Source organism: Venturia canescens, chromosome 1 (assembly GCF_019457755.1).
Source record: "Venturia canescens isolate UGA chromosome 1, ASM1945775v1, whole genome shotgun sequence".
Taxonomy (NCBI): domain Eukaryota; kingdom Metazoa; phylum Arthropoda; class Insecta; order Hymenoptera; family Ichneumonidae; genus Venturia; species Venturia canescens.
Window position 1 is genome coordinate 26,452,897 of NC_057421.1, and position 24,036 is coordinate 26,476,932.

Below are 24,036 nucleotides of genomic sequence, written 5' to 3' on the forward strand. Positions count from 1 at the left end.
AAACATAGATTTTCATCGAGTTATCGCTTCGCTAAAAATTACTGTGTATATTCGTAAGAATTAATAAATATTACGATATAGAACCCTACTCCTATCGCACCATAGTAGCTTTTTACTGGAACTTTTTCTCCACGTACTTAATAAGTTCACGTCGATAAAACTCTTCATAAACTACGAAACGAATCGAATAAAGGGTGATTCTATGATGGACGAGTTTCGTATAGGAATCGTTATTTTGGGCAGTAATTTACTTTTCCTCTGCCTTTCCTCCCTGCCCCTTTCTCGACGCCGTATTATTGGCCTGTCGAGGGTGAAACTCGTGCTCAGAGGGATGACTCTGCTACGCAGGCTTGAAAGTTTCGCGCGAGTATTGGAATCTGGCTGACATAAACAACGAGTACTCCAACCCGGAGACTGACCAGTCGGTGTTTGTCTCGGTGAGATCACGGTCTGCGCTCGATCATAATTTTCAAAATTTTCGCACCCTTCGGTATGAAAATAGTGTTACGTTAAATTTGAAACTCGGTGAAAATCTCTCAAAGCGATTAATTCACGGGATTGTCTAAAAGTTACGGAAAACAGTAATCGAAATGTGATTCGTGCGAAGTCAACACTCACGCAAACGTAAAATCACTACGAATTCATCGGGGGAATTATGTGCATTTGCACGGGTTTTTTTAAACTTTTTTTTTTTTTTTTCAATACTTATAATTAAAGTTATTTAAAAAAACATTAAACTTTTTAAACGCGATGGGTATAAGCGAATGCTTGGAATTCGTGGTATCTCCGCAGTGGCATATCAATATGAAGAAAAATATTATTTCGTTCACCGAAGTCTGTTGATTAATTGTTGAATAAATCATCTCAAGCATAACGAATCTTTAATTAATACGAAACCGGAAAAAATCGAACGAGGAAAAATGGGGCTTGGGCAAAAGGATCTTGACGAATTACCGGATAACTTTTTGATAACACTCATGAAATTTATGCATCAACAGAACAACGATACAGAGGAAGATCTTTCGATACCACGCATTCGATCAAGCGTCGAAAAAGTTTATCCCCTTTTCATATTCATGTATGGACTACTCGTGCTTGTCGGAATCGTGATGAATTGTGGGATGATGTATCACATAATGAGTCACAAACTCCACAGAGATCCGACCTACGCCTTTCTTATTAATATTGCTATCTCCGATCTCATAAAATGCGTCTTCGTTCTTCCACTAACTCTGGCTGTGCTGCTCATCGATAACTGGATTTTTGGCCAGTTCTTATGTTACTTTTTGCCGATACTCCAGGTACGAGCCTTCAGGCTTTCTTCTTTCTCGAATTACTTCTCTTGAAACCCTCCCCCGACAATCTTTTTGTCATCGATTTTAAGACCGATCATGCCCGTAAGATCGTATTTTATGAGTGTCTAAATTGGGTCCATATTTACTTGCTAATTAAGGATATTATCGCTCTAAATTAATGTCAGAGTTATTAATTCGAAATTGTAAATTCATTTTTTCAACTTATTTTTTGGTGGATGAAATTACAAGCCGTTGATTGAACAGAGATCCATCGTTGACTGAACCCGAAATTTCATTCGTCCCTGACGAAAATACTATAGTTTTTTATGTAAAAAATCGCTTTAGAGAGCGCATAGGGGAAAACACAAAGGGAAATGGATCAAGAAAAAAGTATTAATAAAATGACAGGAATAAACCAAGCCAAGAAGAAACGAAATGCTGAAACAAGCAAATGTGAGGATACGAGTGCTCATTTTATCAATTTTTTTCAATCTTCAATTAACGTAATATATCTTAATTACTGGTAAGACAATCGTCTCGAATTTTTCCCCAGATTTCATTGTTATTGCGTGTACTTTTCATAAACTTCGTAAGAAGCGTTCATTCGTTTATATGGAAAGATAAACGATTTTTACGCTACTCCTGTGTATTTTTCTTCAAATTTAAACACGTTCATCTAGATAACCAATAAGACGAACCCTTTAAAATTTGATATACGTGTCAGTCGACTACCCATTGAAACTCTGTGTAAATATCAAGACTTTCTTAAGAAAATCGTTTCGTGCATGAACTACCTTAACATGTTTTTCGAAAACAATTTATTGGATCTGCACATTACAAGGAAAAAAGCACATCATTGAATAGTAACGAATCTCTATGGCTATAGTTCGGTAGTAAATATAAAGTGTTACAAAGATCAATGGGAGAAGAAAAATCGATAGGAAATTGTCACGAATTTTCTGATGTTTTACTCAAAGCATTCGTCCGTGAAAATGATTCAAAGAGCCCCTACCGCGTTTCTTAATAAAATTGAAGACCTTTGACATATGCACGGGGCATTTACACTTCTTTCACCCTTGAGGATCTTCGCTCCTTCCATTCATACAAATTCGCCATCAAAAAGAAATAATGCGAGCCGTATTCGCGTGATTTTTTTGTTTGTAAAAATATTTGATTTTTCCTAACAATGAATTTTAATTTTACGATCGATTTTTTAATTCTTCTAGATTATTTGAAAACACAAGCTCTTTGAGGGTTTTTTTAGCGAAAGATGAAAATGTTGCTGCGAAAAGATGACGCTGAAGCAGCCTGAGATTGCATCGGTTTTTACTTTTATTTGCCAAGTTTGTTTAAAATGTAACTTGCTCTTAGATTGTGAAAAAAATTAAGATATGCGCTTATCTTATTTGAATAAAAATCATATACAAGTCTGCATCATTAAGGAAGTTGAGGCTGTACAGTCATTTTTTTTACCCAAAAGTGATGACCTGTACCTTTCAAAAGTTAGGCCAGTTTATAGTTTGGCAATGTTGCATACACTTTAAAGAAATGTTGGGGAAAAAAAGACGAAAAACTGGTGAAAGCTCAGTCGAAAACACGAACAATGACGATTCTAGCCTCAAAAAACTGCACGGAATACAGATTATTATTAATATAATCTCAGCAAATCTCCTAATAAATCTGAAAAAAATTGACATTATTCGGCAAGCCTTGCTCATGTTGCCCAAAAAATTTTATATTTTTAGCATCATTTTTAACGGAGATATCACTGAATGTGTCTTGACTTCCATAAGATTACGTGTTATTTGGCCCAAATTGTTATTGATTTTTCTCAGCAACGACGCTCCTAAACTGTCTGAAAATTTAACTGATTTTTTTTTACACTTCACTTTATAAGATGCAATCGGTTTAAAAGCGGTGACATCATTTTCATTTTAATGCCTCAACTTCCTTAAAGAGATTTGAAACATAAATAAGAAAAATTCTATATTAGTCGCAATAACATGGGGAACTGAAACGGTACAGCGAATTCATTTGAAAATTGAACGAATATTTGGGTTTAAAAATAGTACAACTTCGTAATAACTTCACCTCAAAATTTTTGCTTATCAACATTATGAATGTTAATGCTCTCGTTGATGAGCTTTGCTTATCGTATGGGGCGTGAGACATTCTTCGTATGCAAGTGGTTATTATCCAAAATTGTGATACAAATTGGTCGCATTGCTCAAAATGCGAATATTCAGTACTGAAAAATAAGGTTTTGATAAAATTTATCAACGCTCGATTAGTCTATTAACGGGGTTGACTTTAGCGATCTCCGAAGAAAAGTAAACAGTTTTAAGATCGAGGGAAAATATTTTTCTACAAATATGGATTTCGGAGTCTTAAAAAACGTAAGAACAAAACTTCACAGTCTGATTATGAACGTACCAGAAAATGCTAGATGATAAATTCATTTTAATCCACTTCACAGTCTAATCTTGTTGAAAATTTTGCTCGAGCACGTATCGACTCAATCCTCTGTTCAGAGCCCTTAAACCTTTTTGTGTTCTCAGTGACAACCGCCCTTAAACCGTAGAATCAATATCAATGTTTGATGTTCATGCTGTAAAATAGTGCGAGGATGATTTCCCAGAATTCAGAACGTTATATCAAAGCCCGGTTGGATCATCGGACTTTCACTGGGACTAGAATGTATGAACGTCAATCGTTGCATGGTCAAAATAAAAGCTTTCTGTGCAAACATTATACAGGCACGTAAATGTCCAATTCCAGTAACTGCTTCGTATCAGAGTTTGCAAAATAAAATCTACGATTTCGAGAAAAAATTATTTAAATGAATCGCCATTGCGATGGCTCTTATGTGCCAGTTTATGTCAATGAACCATCTCAATAAAAATTTATGTCCACAGTTACCCTTTGTCAAGAGACAGGGCCGCACTCATAAAAATTATCCAAATCTAGAGACGCGGCAGCGTCTTGACGCCAAGGATTAAAAAGAAAAATTTAGGCAAAGGAAGTCAAGACGGGCCGTATATCTTTACTCGAGATTGGTCGAGATTTCTCTTGATTTGTGAAATGGAAATGGTCGCCATTTGTAGATTTGATCTTAGAATTAGAATTGGTCGGATGAAAAAAAGAAAGTCCCATAAGAGGATGTGATTAATGCGCCCTCGACGATAAAAGAAAAAAAAAATTGCCGAGTCATCCGGAAAAGGGTTGAACTGTAGTTGTACATTTTTCTGCGATTTTTCATGTTCCAGGACATTCCGATTCATGTTTCGATGATGACATATTTGCTCATTGCGTGCGACAGATACAGATTTCTCAGTGATTCAAGAAGGCCTCGAATACCAGCATTCGTGTGCGCCCTCGGTGCATGGTTCTTCGCCGTGTGCATCATCCTACCTCATCCAATATACACAACTTATTATGATCTCGAGGTGAGAGAAATTACATTGCTTGATTTCCTCGGTTTGGAAGACACGAAATAATTCGAAGCTGAACACGTATATTTCTTAAAAAGATCGAAGTTTCTTTTCTCCGTCGTTTTTCAAATAAACACTCTCCACGTTGTGCTGAAAATTCAGATAAATTACGTTTTTTCGATTAGTTGATTAATCGTTTTGAAGAATCCTCGAAATCATACGATCGCGTCAGAACACAGTTTGGATCTGAAAGGAAAGTTTTATAAATTTTATAAAATTTCACATTTTACGTCTATCCATTTTGCTCCCCATATGTTCATTTTGCCCCATATTCCTCTACTGTTGAGCCATCTTAAAAAATTATTAGTAATTCAAATAAAAATCATGAATACTCCATTCGAGAGAGATTGTTGCTCTTGTGTTGAAAGAATAATTTGTTCTGTTCCAGATGTACGAAAAGAAATATTTTCGTGGCCTCGGTTTGTGCTTGACCAATCTCACGGATAATATAGAGCAGTACATAAGAGGACTTTTCTTGTTAACGTGAGTGTTTCTGTGGGTAATATTTGTTTGTTTATTAGATACATGTCTTGGTTGAATTATAGGGTTGGAGTACTTGAAGAAGTTGTTATTTCAACCACTCGAGGAAACTTCCTGGGTGGTATATAATAAATACAGTGGGCTCATCAGTATGCCCTTAAAGTATCATATCCGCATGATTAGCTGTCCGCTGGGACAACCCAAGAAGCCGCCCACCAACTGGATATGCTTATCGCAGTGAAACAAAAATCATCTTATTGTTCTAATGGAAATAATATTGTTCAAGCATACGAAAAGTTTCAAAATTTCGTGCATAAACTACCTCAATTACATGAATTCGTTGAGAACTTTCTAAACATTATCGTTCGACTTCATTTAAAATTTGACTTAAGATCGTTCGTAATTATTCCTGCTCATCTCAGTGGGATATTCATCAGGCTATGCTTTGACAATTATCCAAAAAATGAAAATGAATAGACGATCAATACAAATTTGGGTAGTCGTAAGTGCTATTAATTCACTTTCGATACTTTTTTACGAAATTTCTTTTGACTGACAGTCGTCGAAATTCAGTTACTTCGGAATTACTGCAATCGTTCTCAATTCATGTGACGCTCGATCAAATATGCTTGCGGGAGATACGTTATGGGATTTGAGTTGTGGTTCACCAACTTTCAATGCACGCTCGAAATATTTTTATGATTATAAAATTTCTCTGGACAAGGGAATCATGAACGTGGAACATTTTATTATTTCTCACACTCAATCAAAGGCCCGGCTTGAGCGCGAGCATCTCCCCGAGAATGTGTGACATGCTTTATCCGAGATCCACATAACTTGTTATGATAATAAGATCGAGAATTTCCCCTGTGTTTAAATTCCTGGTCTCCGGATTTAGCCAGCGATGAGTCGTTGTGAAATTTAGATCAATTTTTCGTTTAAAAAAAGCAGTTTACGCGAGTATCATCTTCATTCTTTTTCTTGAACGAAATATCATTAATCATTAAATATCACAAAAAATTGACGATTTCATAAATTCTTCATCGAGAAAATTGATCCCGAGTATTCGAGTACGTTGGAGGATCAAGTGTCATCTCGCTCGAGTGTAGTCGTCATGCTTCGATTCTCATTTAAAGAACGTTGAGATTTCCAGCACAGGACGTTGGATAAGTCTTCGCTATTGTACATATTTTTTTTACATCTATGATAGATCACAGATTTTACATTGACTGATTGGCACTATTCGAGCGATCGAGTGTTTCGTTTTTCTTTTTCTTTTTAGTTGGGTACCAGAGTGTTTTATAAATTATATTCATCGCGATGGATGCTTCAGTTATAATTGATTCTCTCTAATGAAATAATTTCAAGTGATTATAAAATGAATTGTATGAAAAGTACTTTGTGTTGATTCATTGTGTAAAAAATTACAAATTTTCAATAATAATATTGAGTAATGAAACGGATACATTTTTTTCACATTCGTAACCACAATTTTTCGCAACTTTCGCCCATTTTTGCAGTTTTTTGCAACTTACTCAAAATTTTGAAGATTTATCAGATAAATTAACTTCGGATTTGAATTCAGCGGCTCGAAATATATAGCGATAGATGGATCACGTCAAATATGTAAAACACTTTTTTGTGGGCTAGTGCAATCGATTTATTTACTCAGAATTATCACTTTGTACATATTTTGATACAAAACGAAATTGAAATTTTGAAGAAGAAATTCCAATGGAGTAGAATTGCACGTGTTCTACTCCATCATCGTTATGAAGTCCATTTCTTCCCCCAGGTATGTTGCCCCACTGGTAATAAGCGTTTATATATACGTGAAATCTGGCCGAGAGCTAAGAACGCTGGAAGGATCGTTGGCTATTGCATTATATCGGACACGTGCAGCGGATCGTCACCCAAGAGTCGAACGTAACACGTTGAATGGACGATGGTGAGGTTTTATCTACGAATACCTTTTCATCCCCGTTCCGGAGATAGTTTGAAAATGTTTGAAAATGTGTATGAACGGAAAGCAGCGTTTATCAGTTGACAATGTTTCATTCTTGGCATTGCAATGTCTATTTATTCTCACTTTGTGTCTATTGGCGTTGAGAAAACTACGTTTTTCATAAGCTGTTTCGAAATAAACAGCAGCGAACGTAAGGAATTGTTACGTTTCGCAACTTTTTTTAAGCACATTCGAAATGACAACGTCAAAGTACACTACAAAGGTTGTCTAAACTCTGCAGACATGTTTTAATAACCATTTGGTCTCAGGCTACTGTTGCTGGAGCTTTTGATAAATGTTCGCAATTTTGTGTTCTCAGCTCGATTCGTAGGGAGGAGCAGAATAATGAGAGTCCCAAACGAACTAACGCAGCCGTCGGCTTGTTCCATGCTCCACGGAATCGTGATCTTTACGAAGTGGAATTAGATGCGTGCAGGGAGAAACGTACCCAGAGATTTCTCGCTTGCATGATCGCTCTCTTTGCCATACTTTTTTGCCCTCTAATGGTGCTCAGGTGAGTATTTTTATTTCAGAATTGTGCAGGGTCGATTGCAGTACAAAGATCTTCCAACGATAAAATGAGCCCACTTCGCACCACGGCAGATCGTGAGCTCGTATGTTTCGATGTTTCCTTTTACGTTCCTGTACAATGAGTCTACTTTCTCAGAGCATACTTTACAATTTAGTTTTTTTTTTTACCGCAATTTAGTTTTATTTAAAGGTAGAACTCTGATCTAGTAGTATCTCGTTTATAAAAGAATTTACTGGAATGAGCCTCCACCCAAAGCACCAAGGATCTAGCAGCAAAGAATAATAATTTTGGGAATCCTCCAATTCTTCTGGTTCTTTATGGTGTTGAGCTGCTGCCAACATGTCGGTTGAATGATTCATACGCCACATAGCTTTATCAATAGCCAATGGGTTGTGGTCGTTCAAGTGGAAGCAGCCTCGGGCAGTCAATTCTTGGTTAGTAGTGCTAAAGGAGGAAGTAGGAATAAAAACAAAACTTTCTTTTCGGAAATTGGAATGGTGAATAAACATTGAAAATAGAATTTGACGATAAGCAGATATTTTTCTCGCGATTCTGCACTTTCTACGTGCATTGACTGGGGGCTCAGGATGTTTTTTTTTTTCAAATGCAACACTACTAGTGTTGGATCTATGGGATTCATTCGAATACACAATTTTATTGTTGTTTACTGGAAAGAACTCTGGCCATGCTTTCTAAAAACATGGTCCCCTATCGAGGAATAACTTCATTGCTGTACGGCAAACTTTAATGAGTTTTGCCAGATTTATCGACGAAACGAATTATTTCGCTTGTTCTCGAACGTTGGGGCTCGAACTGTCAGAAAATGCAACGACAAATTCATTTGTGTCGAGGGAAAAAACGAAGAGGGGATAGTATTCAATAAAATGGGTTGGAAACGTCCTCGATTTTTGGATGATAAATTTTTCTGCATCGTTCAAGAAGCCTAAGAAGATGGACGTTACTGTACGTGATTTTTTTTATTATGTTGCAGACTCGCTAGACTCTCTACTGTCGAAACCTACGAGAACGTCGGAGTATTTGATGTAACGTTCACCCTGTTCATTTGGATCGCGTTCTTATCGACCATTACCACACCGAGTTTGTACGTAGCATGGCAGAGGAACAGGTATTTAACGATAAACTACCCAGTCCATGGCCCCGAACATTTTCGATTCTATTGAAAATTGCTGGCTAACTTTCAGTGCCAATTGAAAGGTGTTTTAGAGAAAATGGACAGATTTTCATCTGAACCAGCACATGTTCAAAATTTTTCAGTTTTTACCTTAAACTCTGAAACTCATCGATATTCCTATGGTACAAGCTAACTAAGGTGCTTAGCTACTGTGAAGTTTCTTTCATTTTTGTTAGTGAAATTCTTCATGAACTGACCAAGCCTACGGTCTTCCCTAGAGGGCCCTCGTCGATTTGATGGTAGTTTTGTAGCACACGTGTGACCTTGAAACGAATCTACTGGCAAGAAACTCCACACCGCGAGTACGCAAGCCCTGTCAGACTTTTCGATGCTTTTATGAGAATGAAAAGTCCCCGGCAACTATTTTCATGTCGAAATAACGATCAGTGAAATTGCGAGTACACAATTAAGTCACGAACAAACATTGATATAAACAGTAATTAAATCGTAGGATTAGGATCATTACAGAGAATTGTTGATGGTGCCATCGAAGTAATAATCAGTCATTTATAGATGTTAAAATTTTGCACTCATGATACACATTCCCTGCATGCACTCTCAGCGTCTGACTAAACAGTGAGCGTAATTACTCGCACTTCTACACTCACCTACTCAGATTCAGAAATAACAGAGATTGCTTGCCTTATTTCTGTCGACGATGAGCAGTGGGTACAGTTTTCCATCTGAACAAGTGACGTAATTCTTTTAATTAATTGTTAGGCTGACGGGCAGAGGAATTTTCAAATTGTTTACTTCACAATAATGCAATGTTGAAGGAATTGTTTCTTGCTGTAGTTTCGTAAAAATTATTCAACGAATAGGAATGAAAAGTATTTTCTTAAAGAATTATCAATTAAACCGTTTCTTTTAATTCTTCAAATATTTTTGCATTTGCTTTTTCGTATTTTTAAAAAATTTATTACTTTTAATATTTATTATCCTATATTATGGACAATTAGTTTTATTGATGCAAAGTTGCATCAAGTATGGGGACAGAACGGTGCATGCGACTGCGTTTACATTTGGGCTTGCTGTACGGTTTATGTCACATGGCTTGTTTGAGTTTGTTCTAGTTGGGCTTGTTTTTCTTGCGTTATTTCTAGCAAGTGAGTGATTAACTCTCTATCCTGCACATTATTATCTTAAATTTCGTTAATATGATATCCTTGTAGAAAATTAATTTAGACTTCATCGTTACGACGATCTTCGTAGCTTTATTTTGAATTGTTGATCGAGGAATATGCTGAACGACCTTTCTTGGCTAGTCAATCAGTGAAACGAGTATCGAAAGATAATTGAGTTTTAGTCAATTATTCTGATTGAAATGATACTTTGTAGTTTCTGAAATAATAGTTTTGGCATTCAAAAATAAAAATGCCAACGAAGAGAAATTAACGATCGTGAAACAGAGCGGTTTTTCGTGGATAATCGTTTCTACATTTCTGTTAGATACGCACGCCAGCCAGAAGCTGTCACGTCTCTAGATTACATTTGCATCATTCCTCTGTTTAGTAGATTCCCATTATAAGAGCATTGACCAAGCAGAAAAAGCTTTCACTTTTTTTCTCATGTTGCAATCGTACGAGAAATTCTACTCGGCTCGATGACTTATGGGTTACTACAGAGTTAAGATAATTCGATAGGATTTTATGTAACGGGGAAAAAAAATGCTTCGAAACGCTCGACCCGAGGATAAATAGCCACTAAGTTTTTTCTTTCAAATAATACAATTTCACGTTTGGCCTAAGGCATTTCGAGCATTGGGAAAAAAGGAAAAATAATCTGCCAAATAATGATCTCAATAGATCTTTAAAGAGGACGGTCATGTCACGAGATTTCATGGAGCTTTGTCTTTCCGTTTTCCTGCTCCTATCAGGACATGCGCTGTTTCATCTTGTTACAGGTGGTTTTTGCATAGGGTTGTTATGGCTGAGCCATTTATTTATAATTTATTTATTAGATAGTTTGAAGGATATTAAGTGATTGTTTTCGAAGACGCGTGGAACAAGACTCAGGCTCAAGGTAATAATACCTGAGGAGCTCCGCTTAGACCGGAGATAAGCGAAAGACTGACAAATTTTGGTTGTCAATTCTCCATAGATGCTTCCGATATTAGGAAATTGCAGGGTAAGAATTTAGACTGTTGAGCAAATGCGTATGCAGAATACAAAAGTAGGTCTAAGTGAGCAAGTGTCGTTCCGGGCTCTCGCAATGAATTATGCATTTCGTTTACGATTCTCATAATGTGAAGAAACTCGAAATTCGTAGAATCTGTGAAATAAGTTTCGCAATTGACTAAAAGAGGTTAATTTCGTATAGTATAGAAAAAATTCGGTTTCGCAAGAGGAAGCGATTCGTACTGAGTATTTCGAAACTATAGGGGAGACCGGGGCAAAACGGGATATCTAAGGAAATATTAAACTTTTCAGAAGTTTCGGAAGCTCTGTCTATTTTTTACTCCCAAAAACTATTAAATGTACTGGGATTCTTTTCAATTTTCAAAAAAATTCTGAGTCAAAACGGGGTACCCCTCAAAAACTCATGAAATTTTTTTTTACTATGATTTCAATTCAATGCACCTTGATGCATTTTGCACCCGTAACCGAGAGCTTCCGACTTACCACTGTAAGCGTTGAAAGCGATCTCAGCGCTTTTACTCTAACGTACGTCGAACGCACCCTCTGTAATTCAATTCAAAATTAATGATATGAATAATAACGAAGATTGCCAATGTTTATTTTGTAAAAATTTGTATTCTTTATCTACTGAATCATGGATTCAGTGCCAAAATTGTGCGGAGTGGGCACGTGATTCGTGTGCAGGTGTAACCACACATGATGGTCCGCAAACATCTGCGATTAATGTCGTAAACAATAATCTGCGAGGCAGTAATCGCAGATATGCAAATACTTTTTGTATATCTGTGCAAAAACGTTTTCGCTTTGGAAGTGATGTAAAAGAAAGAGAATTTGAAAAAAACGAATTTTTTGAAAAAATCAATATCTAAAAAAAAAACAAGATATTTTGGAAAAAATATGTTTCATGTTCTTTTTGGACAAGTATAAAAATTGAAAAAAAAAGACAAAAAAATTTCTCTCATTTTTCGGGTATCCCGTTTTGCCCCGGTCTCCCCTATACGATTTAGCGATAAAATAAATCTATGATAATCAGTTTAATGTACTTCAAACTATCTAATAAATTAATTATAAATAAATGGCTCGGCCATAACAGGGTCTGCCGCGGAGTCGAAGGCTTCAAAAATGATCGTCATTCGACTCATCGTGGACCGTTGCAACTTGCCTCAAAAATATTTCCTTTACTATCGTTATGGCATGTGTTATACATTGTTCGAATAAAAATAGAGTCGTTCGAGGAAAGCTAATCTTGTCAGCATCGAAAAGATTTGAACAAAAAAATCGTCACACTCGTTTCACTCAGCTTAACAAAGCGTCCTTTCAGGGCTCAATTGGCGTGCTGTGACCGTTGCTTGTCACTAACATCAGAAAATTCAACTGAGATGACGGCCGGATCGGTCTCCCGAAATGCCATGGGAGTCATGAATGTCGCTTACGGTACAAATTCACGGAACGGAAAATTGGCTAACGAGAACTCCGAAGGTTCAAGAGGAATGGTTTGCGTCTGAGCAACGGTTCCGTTTTATTTTATTATAAACACTTTCGTACACCATTTTTTTTCCACACGGATTGTGACACGAATGTAATACTTTTTCAACCCCCCCAATAGCCTGTTTTTTATACGTTGAAGCATCATTTTGAAATTTTATGGATTTTTGAGTGAAAAAACACTCGCTCAGTTTCAATTACATTACTGTGTTCGAAGCCACTGACAAAATAGATCGAGCTAAATATTTCCAGCATGAAAATATTGGAATTTTAACAGTTCACGAAAAAAAGGCAGCAGTGGAATTATCTCTTCCTTGACTCGTTATTTCGATATTGAAATTCGCTCAAGTCATTAGTGATCAAGGACCATAATAAGGTAACATTTCGATTTTTATTTACTAACAAAACTCAATATTTAGTTTCTACAACTCAAATAATCAGTTTATACTGAGAACGAGTGAGTGCATGAATAATTCAAGTACAGAAATGAGGGGTCGCGAAGCTTGTGTGTCTATGAATGAAATGGTCGTGAGGAAAGACGACACGAGGAAGAGTCAATTATGCGATATGTTCTCTTATTTCGACGAAAACTCGACTATGCGAAGGTAGAATTCTACTGAGATAATAAAGAAAACGAAGAGACGATAAATTCTTCTGTGTTGAAGACCATCAAGTTTTGAATAAACAATTATACTTAATATTTTAGAAATCGATTAACAGACCAGTCACGACGTAGAAAATTGAACGTTTTATGGGTCATTGAACGTTATATGAATAGTCATGTTGCAAACTGTATACTATTTTTAAAAATATATTTCATGTCGTTAGTCGTTAGGTCATGTAATCGTCATCTACGTTGGGCAGCTTGGAACCAGGATAGTTTGGCGGGTTAATTTGGATCCGTAAGTATAGAGTTAGAGGAATCAACGAGATTGCATCAAACTTCCTATTGCGATTTAGAGATATTTAGTACGTAGAATAATCATAAATAACTCCGACTGTACGGCCGAAGGGATAGAAGTAGAAACGATTAAAAAGCAGCGAAGAATTTGGTTGAAATGATGAAAACTGGAAAGATCGGTTTTTTCGAAATTTCCGGGAAAATCTTGCGAGGAAGAGGTTAATAGAGTCTTGAATAGAAGTTCATCTCAATGAGAAATGAATTTGAAGGAAACAATGGAGCAAGCTGCAAAAGGTGAAACATGGCGAAAAATTGGAGACGATAAAACAGAAAGGATTTCAAGAAGGTTCGGAGGAGTAACAGCGAGGCAGAAACGCAATTAAACTGGTAAAAAGTGTAGGATTCGGGATGAAGGTGATGCAGGGAGTCCCCTGAGAAAAGTGGGACTCAAAAATATAATTGAAAAATTCATGGATAAAAACAACGTGCAGAAATGCAGGGAGGAACGAAATACGTAGGATAGAAAAAAAACGATGTGGGATGTGCGGAATAGAAAAATAAAACTTCAAGCACATGACGAAGCGTAGCGAAATGGAAAGAACATTGTGAATGGGTTGCGTCGCTGCTCTTGAAATGTGACTCGAGCGGAATGAACGTGCACAGCGCTCGAAGCTACAATCGATAGCATGCTGCAAAGGGAATTAGTAGCGGATTTGTGTTGACATCCAATTCGCAAAATGCAAGCGAAGCATTTGTTTTAAAAAATTTTATTCAATTTAACTTCTAATGAAAATACAACGAACATGGTTTTTTATACTATTCGAAAAACGAGCTGTTTTTCATCAAAGTTCTTTTTTACTAATCCACATGAAGTTCTAATCATTTTTATAGTATTTTTTCATGTTGATTGTTAAAAGTTTTCCAAACATGCTCCTGAGTTTTGGTAATTGCATTCCTAACTATTTCCTCCGTTCATTGGTTGACGGACACCATTTAAAATGGTTTTTAGTCTCTATATTCATCAGCATAAGACGACACGATTTCCTAATTCTATTAGAATTTATTTGAGTAAATGGAATTTTATCAATGGAATGCTAGTTGAGGATGAATCAAAGTTATTAAGCCGTGAATTTCACTTGGGGAAAGGTGACTCGATAAATGTATTTATAATTGCTTCACCGTTCTTCTTTAAAGGTCTCGTTATTTTAAGAACTTTTATCGTTAACTTTGATGATCAAGATAAAACCGTATCGTCGTTCACATGGAAGTAATGGATTTTCATTCGTACGTGAATTACATTTAAAAAAGCAAATATTTTGCAAACATTTAAAAAAAATCATATTTTTTGAATATTCGATGATTATGTACACCGTAAAGTAACTTTGAGCGTCAAGTGAGAAAGTTTTCAGCACTTATTCCGTCGCAATTAATGATCAACAGTTATCGTAAGCTAACAGTTTCGAGGTTAAAATTATTTGGAACTTCACACTGAGTTTCACGTGGATTCAGATGAAATAACTTACGACAGCCCGGAGTCGAAATTTTTTATATCCAAAAAATCAATATTCAATTTATTGTTAGTCGGCATCAGTGAACGCTGAGTTCCTCACTCAGAATAGGTCTAATTACGACTATTTTGAATTGTAAAAGCGTGGTGTAAGAATGTTGCAAAAAAGCTCCAAATTTTGAGACGGGCTTTGCAGCATATAATTCCAGAAAATGTAAAAACATATTCTATCACATTGTTGCAGGATTTGAAATTTCATGGGTCCGGTATGACGCTAAAAAGTGATATGGGAAATGGTATTGGTGTGAGTGCTCTAAAGGTACGTGGTAAGAATGATAAATAAGTGAACAAAAACAAAAGTATGTTTCAAGTAGGCCCATGAAAAAATTCAGATATACCCTGGTTACGATTGTTAATTCAAGTCGATACATTAAGTGTATATCATAGAACAAGTCTATAATGTGTAAATGTCAGCTACGTAAACTGTAATATCGAGTGCATTAAGCCCAAAACAGTTCGACGTTTATTACCACAAATTTCTTGCATGCCAATTTCCATCGAAGTATTCGAAAAAAATTAAGTTTGGTAGCAATGACTTTGTTACTTCTATGCTCCAAGATCGTCTTCCCCCCCCCCCCCCCCAAACTATTTTAGCTTCCAAACTATTCCTCTGCCCTTCCCTTCGCTCCCTTCCTTTGTCTGTAGTTGCAGTCGACTTATTTTTACTTTAAAGAGCACTGACCGAGGACGATAAGGGACTGCAAACTGAAAAAAACTTTGACGATACATCTGCTCACGAACTAATTGTTTCGACTGGTTAACGAAGTCCTCAGTTGTGATACAGTGGGTTACCCAGTGCACAGATCAATCTTCATTTTCGAATTGTAGGAACAGTCTCCAGAAATGTTTATCGAATCGATCTTTACAAGAGAAAATTCAAATTGAGAGGAAACTTCGATCACTCCTATAAACATTAGACCAATGTTGGTAATGAAGATGAGTAGTAGTGTTACAAAAAGAAATGAATAAAAGAAGAATCTGTATAGGGACTTTGGTGAAATGGGAATGTACGCTTCGTGCATGTCAACTTCGCACTACGAGAATGGAGAACATATGACCGGTGAAAGGGCAGCATCTGGGAATGAACGTAAAGTACAATTTACTACGAGTCCTGTCAGAACGACAGCTTCTGTGTCTAATTTATCTGGAAGCTGGATACATGCAGTACAAGTTGCATAACTTTTGGTGGAATATCAAAATTGTCGATGTGATTGACCCTCCCTGTCACGCAAACGCTTGTACATGTATTTAGAGTGACCTAACTCGATGTGAACTGTGGGGTCCCTTCACGGGTCGTAAGTGAGTAGTGCTAGAAATATACAGCGTGCATCTATTCCCAGAATTATTATAGAATCTACGGTCTCGTTGTCGAGAAAACAATTAACGAAAATTACATTTTTTTGAAGGGTTATCCATAGGCTCTTATGGCAGGTACACTTGGTGGGCGACGATTCGGATTTAATGAAATAGGATCCTCCCAACTTTAAAAGAGCCAAAAACGAGGATAAGGAAATAACAATGTTTTTAAGGAGGGTGGCTACGTTCGTCAAATTGATAAGAAATTGATCAAATTTGGTGATACTGTTCTTCAACATCAAGTGCGAAGACACAATTTTTTTCAAAATTTTCTTCTGCTTAGTTATCGAGTAATTACGCATTAAAGCAGATTTCTCATGCCCGGAATGTATACCTATATATATGGAAACGCTATGCTTATACACGTGAACTTTAGTGATCAATTACTCGATAACTGTACAGAAGAAAAATCTTAAAAAATTTGTATTGTCAAATTTAACTCTGAAGAATATGTTGACCAAATTTTATTAAATTCTTATCATTTTAAAATTTTTAATGTATTTTACATGGTTTAGCATGGCAACATTGTATCGTCCCTAGCCACCCTCCTTAAATATCAATGATGTCTTAAGAAAACCTCGTTACCGGTGAAAATCACTTGGGAATGGAAAACGTAAAATACTTATTTTAGGTTAACGAGTAATAACGACATAAACAGTGGAAGGTTTGACAACACCATGAGCCAGCTGGTTTAAAATATGGATATGCATACGCATTAGGGTGCTTCAAAAAAAATCGATATTTTTTTTTTTTCGTGGGCCGAAGAGGGGTGTTAGTATATGTAAAAAAAATGACTTACTCAAATTTTCAGATCTTTTGAAAAATATATAACGGTCCCTCAAACGACTTTTGTATTTTTTTCCTGTTTTGGGGACAAACGTCATGAAAAAAATCATAAATCGTTATGCAAACATAAAATGCACTTCTCCCTTGAATACATGAAACTTTACCTTTGTGTTGAAAAAAAAAATCATTAATTAAACAGTCCCTCAAATGACTTTTCTGTTCGTATGACATTTTTGTTCGTACTAGTGCACTTGTACTTGTTACATTGTAGACCGCGAAGCAATATAAACAGAGCTACTATGACCACGACAAGGACGAAGCTCAACAGCTACATGAGCTAGGGGCTTCGCAAAAAACATGGGAAAAATATGCTTCATATTCAGCGCAGAGAAAAATTATTTCCGAGCTAAATATTCAAAAAACATATAACATAATTTTGCAATGAATTTGCGTAGTATACTGGAATGCACATGTTCAGCGCATTATTCCAATGTATTTTATGCTCACAATATTTCACTTATTCAACAAAGAAAGTGCATTTTATGTTTGCATAACGTTTCATGACTTTTTAAGACTTTTTCCATGACGATTTTCCTCAAAATAGGAAAAAACATAGAAAAATCGTTTGTGGGACCGCTAAATATTTTTTTTTTAATCTTAAAGTTTGGGAAAGTCACTTTTTTTATATGTACTAACATCCCTCTTCGGCCCACGAAAAAAAAAAATCGATTTTTTTTGAAGCACCCTAAAAAACATAACATAATTTAGCAATGAAATTGTGTAGTATACTGATGTTCAGCGCATTATTCCAATGTATTTTATGTTCACAATATTTCACTTATTCAACAAAGAAAGTGCATTTTATGTTTACATAACGTTTCATGACTTTTTAAGACTTTTTCCATGATGATTTTCCTCAAAATAGGAAAAAACATAGAAAAGTCGTTTGAGGGACCGCTAAATATTTTTTTTTTAATCTCAAATTTTGGGAAAATCACTTTTTTTACATGTACTAACATCCCTCTTCGGCCCACGAAAAAAAAAATCGATTTTTTTTGAAGCACCCTAATACGCATATAAATAGAATATGGCTGTTGTTACATTTTCCCTGACGATTTTACTACGAAAGTATTTTAATCGCTATCATTGTACTAAAAAATTATCAATCTCAACAAATAAGTTACACGTTATTTTAATAATTGCGAGAATAAATTTTAACCGTTTCTTCGATCATGAAAAGAGCAAAAAGTTCAGTTGCTTTTTTGAATCACAAGTAACACATGAGCTTCTTTAAATTCAATAATATTCGACATTTTGAATAATCGTTTTCCACACTATGAACACTATTGCAATCGATTGCAATTAACACTTCACGAAGTATGAATTTCTGTTAAGCGGTTGAGAGAACCTCTCTATAGTGGAAGCGCGCTCATGTATTCTCGCTTTAAGAGGATGGATCAGTCGGTATATCGCAACCGTGAGTGCGAGAGAGATAGCTGCAAATTTCGAAATCAAAATTCTTTGACACAGTTTGACTGATTAAAAAAAGGCTCTGTCAGTCGATTTTTGCCATCGTTCTGCGTAGGCTGACAGAGCCTTTTTTTAATCAGTCAAACGGTGTCAGAGAATTTCAATTTCAAAAATTCCAAGTGAGGTTAGTCGACTGATCCATACTCTTAATGAATGGAAGAGAAGCTTGATTTCGTTGAACTTCAAGGGAATCAACCATGACGACACGGCGGTCGAATTGTTTCTTCTAGTGGAGCAAAAATCTAATTGTCTGACGTTCACAGCACTTCGTTTCTGCGTTTTTTGAGTTGACACGTTCGAGTTCGATCTCCACAGCTTTATAAATCCAACACTTGCGGATGCGTTACAGAATCAAGGAAGATGTTGAGGATTCAATGAAAGAAAAAACTTGCCCCGATTAATGTGTCGATGGAACAATTCAGGTGGATCGAGGCAAACAAATGACGATTCAGCACTTTAGGGCGTTTCCATAGAGATGAAACAAAAATGTATCAGCTCCCTCCAAAACAAAAGAGGCTTCTCCGGAATAACATTGACTGTGATCGTCAGTATAAGTTTTATGAGAGGTTCTGATCAAGAGATTTGGAGGAAACGAGCGTGCTCGATGTGGATTTTTTGAAATGTATTCGACTCGGTGGATGCTTTCCAACATTTTCTCTTACAAGTTGACTTCGGTGATATGATACACCGCCACTACTTCATAGTGGAATTCGAAATAGCATAAGAAAAATCGAACAGCGCCTTTGCTTTGTACTGCACTTTTTTTCAATGAGAAAGAAACAGAAATGCAGTACGAAACATTTAGAAATTTCAATATTATTAGTTTTGAGCAAATGAAACGAACGGTACAAAACTATGCGACCATAACTAGAAAAAATGCATTCGAAACTATTTGGAACTGCATTCGGCAGAAGAAATTTCGACTGGAACTTTCTTCAAGTGTATACAGGAAATTTCTTATAGCTTGCTTCAGCAATGCCAATGAATGGAAGTCCTTAATCGAAAATTTAGACAGGCATATGACGAGATAGGAAAGTGCGTTAGAAAGAAAAATGCTTTCGCTTTGTAAACTCAATCATCGCACGTTTTTGAATCCGCCGATGTGTTGGTGCGTTGAAACATCGAGTCGAGGAACATCTATGTCTGCACGTGTCTCTGTATCGAAGAAGCGTGGATTCACGGAGAAAGTGGTGAATCAAGGTCTAATTTTAATAAGTAAGATGCACCTCACGTACTTGTACCGAATACTTCCGTGGTATATAACTCCCCACGCACACCTTTCAACTCGGATTACTTGTCTGATTTTCGTTCGAGCTGTCAACGCCACCGGTTCTAAATTTTCTCATTTAGTCTCAACAAGAAAAATCGTTTTCGTATAAGTTCCACAAGATTTTCGGCCTGTGCCAAGGATTTTCGTGTTTTTCATTTTTACTATATAATGACGGTAAGTCGGAATGCATTTTTTTCGTTTCGTGTGACATACAATACCTGGCGAACTTATTTTATGTGATGTGAAATCATGAAGTTATTTTTCCCAGTTTTTTGTTTCAATGTGACCTTCGTTTCCATCGAAGTTTTACCATCCCAACATTTTATGCAATGAAACGCGCATCTTACGCGAGTACTTTGAAACATTTTTCATGGTTTTCGAACTTGGACATTTTTTTTTAACAAAAACAACCGGCTGCTAGATCGGAAGTCAAATTGAGATGAGCAAATGGAGTACTAACGATTATAGCGAATTCGACACATCGAAAGTAGTTCGGGCATTCGATAAAGTATGGAGAAGGTCCACTTTTTTTTGCGGTAAATAATAGTTTAAGGTCCCTTGATAACGATTAGCACAGTTCGGGGGCCTCTTACGGGGCAAAATTTTGAATTAATTCATTTGCAATTTTGAGTTTTTAATACGGTACCCTATGGGGGAACTCAATAATATTAATTGTAAAAAAATGGTACGGTGTTCGGGCTTCGGAAAAGTTTATATCGTGAAGAAAATTTATCACAGATTCCGTTGCTTTAAAAAAACATTACCTTACGGGGCTTTTACGAAAGAAAACATGAAAAAACTTCAGTTCTTGACGCGTCGAAGGCGGATATCAGGCGTTACGTTGGACTGCTGGTAACAGCTGATTGAACTTTGGACAAATTCAGGAATCACGGGAATTTCGTCAAATTTGTTTTGGAGACTGACTCACGTACTTTCATTCGTTTAGTAGTTGCACTTTTTTAAAGGAATTGACCATTCCTTTTTCTCGGTGTCATTACACCGATATAAACTATCTTTTGTACAATAAAAATGTTCCCTACCTTCTGTGTATTTAGTGTCACCAGTATCGGATCAATTATAGACTAGTCAAGTTGAAATATAAATTTAATCTTTTATGATATTCTTAAAGCATTTTATTACATTCTCGTGATAAAAGCATTTTCAATGTGTTTATTAATTTTATTAATAATTTAGGCTTGAATTTAATCAACATAAAGTAGTTGTGAACTTGACTAGTCATAGAACGGCCGAACTACTTTGTTGATAAATATTATCACACATTTCCACTGAATCGCCAATTTAACAGTGATATCGCATAGAATATCACGCGGAATTGAAACACTGAAATTTTACCTTCAATGAATAAATGTTTTGATAAGTTGCACGTGTACACTAAATTCAAATGTTTACTTTGATAGAAATACTTCATTTTTTTCGCACTCTCGTGCACAATGGTAATGGGTGGTCCTCCCTCGAATGGGATCCGACCTTCGAACCTGTTAGGAGGTTCTGATCAACACGCTTCATTCAGTTTCGTACGGCCAGGACTCACACAAACATCGTTTTCCTTCAACGGTCCAAGCTCTCATCAATCATTCACTTCGAGCATCGGTAATCCACATCTAGCTCAGAAAGTGTTACCGAATGTTGCGAACGCCCTTGCTTATAGGAATCCAGGACTCGGTGAGGCTCCGAATCAATAATCACCCTTGTTTCTTTTATTTTTATCTCTTCTACCCGCTGACTACATTAAATTTAGTTTGAGAAACATTATTCATCGATGACGCAGAGCTCGGTGCTATATAACGTCGGTCAAAATCGATGCTCGATATTCCATTTTCTTTGTTGGGCGTCTTATAAAAATTTACATAAATCGGATATTCATTAATATAGAAAATATTTTCGTAAAAAACGACGTTCATTATGCACGAAAAACTAAAATTTTCGTTACTCTCCAAGTTTTACTCAATTCATTGGAGAATACGTGACTTCGAAATCTTTCAAAATTTGAAAATCTCCTCTGTTAAAAAGACATGAATAGCAAGCAAGAAAGAAATTATACGAATCTACAGCAGCCATAACTTATTACCAGAAATTCGTAATTTTTAAATGAAACTTCATCCGCGTTTAAAGAAAGAAATATTCATCGAAATTCGATCGAGTTCATTAAATGTAGATTCGATTGTGGAACCTCTTTTTTGAACCGTGACATTCCGAACCATTGGAAGCATTCTGCGGAATTTTTACTTTTCGTGAATGACACTCTTGATAAAACAGATTTGAATTTTAAGGAGCTCGTTCTATTGAATCAATGAATTGTGCAATCTTTTTTTGTAATTAAATTAATTACGAATGAAGGTATTGAAATTGGGAAGGAAGTTTCCAAAATATGATTTTTTTTTATGTTTCACAACAGGCTACTTCTCAACAGCACCAGTTTCGAATGGGTATGCAAATATTCCGAATTCGTATGCTTCGAATGTGCCACTGAATCCGGGAGCTGCAGCAGCTTATTCGTATCAGCAACAAGGGCCAATTGATCAAGCGACTGCGCAAGCATATTTGAACCAATATCAACACTATCAGCAGCAAGCCCAAACTCAAGCATATTTGCAGCAACAACAGAATCAGCAGTATCCCGATGTTTCTTCTTACCAATTACAATTGGGTCAACTTCTGGCCTTGAGACAGCAACAAGCTCAGTTGCAATTACAGGCCAACGCCCAGAACCAAAATCAAGGTCATACATCGCATCACGTACCGGTTCACGAAACTTCGCAGCAGGTATAACGATCGCGATTGCGCAACGAGCCAGCTTACAAAAATTGAAGAACCTTTTTCTCTTCATTTTATTCGCACATTTGAATGCTATACAGGAAAAAAATTGCTCGCCTGTTCCCACTGCTCTCTTTTTTCACAAACTCTGCCCTCGAGGCTGAACGTACTGTCGCATGTATGGGTTGCGTTGATTCGCGTTCGATCAAATTTGCTTCAGAACTAAAATTCTTTCGCAATTGTGACCTCGCAAATCACTGTCCATCGTGACTTTTTACGCCTCAGGCTTTTGCCTCGAAAGTTCGCCGAATTTCATTTGCTTTTTTCTTTTTCTTTTCGTGTGCTCTCACGAATATTACAACTCTATTGACACTGGGAATTAATTCAATTTCATTGCAACTTTTAGTTTAATCTAGATTCTAAACATTTCACTTACGAACCCTAGTGAAAGTCAGTTCATAAGATTTTCGAGCACTCCGTGAGTGGAATTTTAATTGATTTATGAAAAATCGACAATACGCCGAGGTTTTAGAGGTCAATTCATCATACGCGTGTTTATTATTTGCAACTACTCGTTCGCAGATACCGGAGCAAGTGCAGTTGCAGCAGCAGGTGCAACAAGAGCATCAACCTAGTCAGAGCTTGTTGGGGGTTGCATTCTCGTCCGCGCCGTCCGTCGCTCACGTCAAAGTATCAGGAAACGGTTACAAATTTGATTTCTAAGCTACGCTGAATAAAGTTATTCATTTTACCGATGTAACATTTTTAAACCCAAAATTGTAAATAAATCATGTAAAAATGAGGCTTTTCGGGGCCACTCTACATCCTTCATCTTGTTTTTATTTCGTAGTAGGCAGTCCACGTTATTGAGAGTAAAAAAAAAACCATTTTCATTCGAATCCAGCGGATTTGTATTCACCGCTCCAGATGCACAGATGCACGTTGATCACAAAATTTCAAAAACTGTCACGAATCAATCTCTCGCATTCCTTATCATCAAAGCCCAAACAAAAAGTTCAACAAAAGTTTTGTCAGAAGTTTCATTTCCAACCCTGAAAAATGGAAATATTCAAATGAGAAAAAAGAAGAGGAAAAGAAAGAGAGACTGCACTACAGATTCATAGAATGAGGTGCACCGTTGATTTATTTTTTCCATAAATTTTTGCCACGGCAATAATTATGATAATGAGTTAATGCATGTGAAAATAGTGATTGAAGCTGCATGTGATATCA

The 24,036-nt window shown here is 36.4% G+C and overlaps 2 protein-coding genes across 4 annotated transcripts; both read left to right on the forward strand.

The window, feature by feature from the left end:
* The first annotated feature begins 385 nt into the window (after window positions 1-385).
* On the forward strand, window positions 386-15,538 carry LOC122411202 (neuropeptide Y receptor type 2). Of its 2 annotated transcripts, XM_043419843.1 has the most exons (9): window positions 387-624; window positions 999-1,301; window positions 4,562-4,741; window positions 5,175-5,269; window positions 7,062-7,214; window positions 7,591-7,785; window positions 8,795-8,929; window positions 12,455-13,520; window positions 15,271-15,538. In XM_043419843.1, the coding sequence occupies exons 2-8, from the start codon at window positions 1,077-1,079 to the stop codon at window positions 12,636-12,638; spliced, it is 1,167 nt and encodes a 388-aa protein (XP_043275778.1). In that variant the 5' UTR covers window positions 387-624; window positions 999-1,076; the 3' UTR covers window positions 12,639-13,520; window positions 15,271-15,538. The 2 variants fall into 2 exon arrangements, with proteins under 2 accessions (XP_043275768.1, XP_043275778.1); XM_043419833.1 differs by having other exon boundaries at window positions 386-1,301.
* Window positions 13,536-23,629, forward strand: LOC122411221 (ataxin-2 homolog). 2 transcript variants are annotated; one of them, XM_043419866.1, is made up of 4 exons: window positions 13,536-15,345; window positions 21,447-21,711; window positions 22,445-22,812; window positions 23,386-23,629. In XM_043419866.1, the coding sequence occupies exons 1-4, from the start codon at window positions 15,295-15,297 to the stop codon at window positions 23,524-23,526; spliced, it is 825 nt and encodes a 274-aa protein (XP_043275801.1). In that variant the 5' UTR covers window positions 13,536-15,294; the 3' UTR covers window positions 23,527-23,629. The 2 variants fall into 2 exon arrangements, with proteins under 2 accessions (XP_043275801.1, XP_043275811.1); XM_043419876.1 differs by lacking the exon at window positions 13,536-15,345 and adding an exon at window positions 18,848-20,202.
* The last annotated feature ends 407 nt before the right edge of the window (window positions 23,630-24,036 follow it).

Excerpts from the sequence above, each read along its gene's own strand:
- LOC122411221 (XM_043419866.1), top strand. The coding sequence starts at position 15,295 with ATGACGCTAAAAAGTGATATGGGAAATGGTATTGGTGTGAGTGCTCTA. Across the intron at positions 21,712-22,444 it reads TTATAGGAATCCAGGACTCG|GCTACTTCTCAACAGCACCA; the intron begins GTGAGGCTCCGA and ends GTTTCACAACAG. Across the intron at positions 22,813-23,385 it reads TTCACGAAACTTCGCAGCAG|ATACCGGAGCAAGTGCAGTT; the intron begins GTATAACGATCG and ends ACTCGTTCGCAG.
- LOC122411202 (XM_043419833.1), top strand. The coding sequence starts at position 921 with ATGGGGCTTGGGCAAAAGGATCTTGACGAATTACCGGATAACTTTTTG. Across the intron at positions 1,302-4,561 it reads ACTTTTTGCCGATACTCCAG|GACATTCCGATTCATGTTTC; the intron begins GTACGAGCCTTC and ends TTCATGTTCCAG. Across the intron at positions 8,930-12,454 it reads GTAGCATGGCAGAGGAACAG|GGCTCAATTGGCGTGCTGTG; the intron begins GTATTTAACGAT and ends GCGTCCTTTCAG.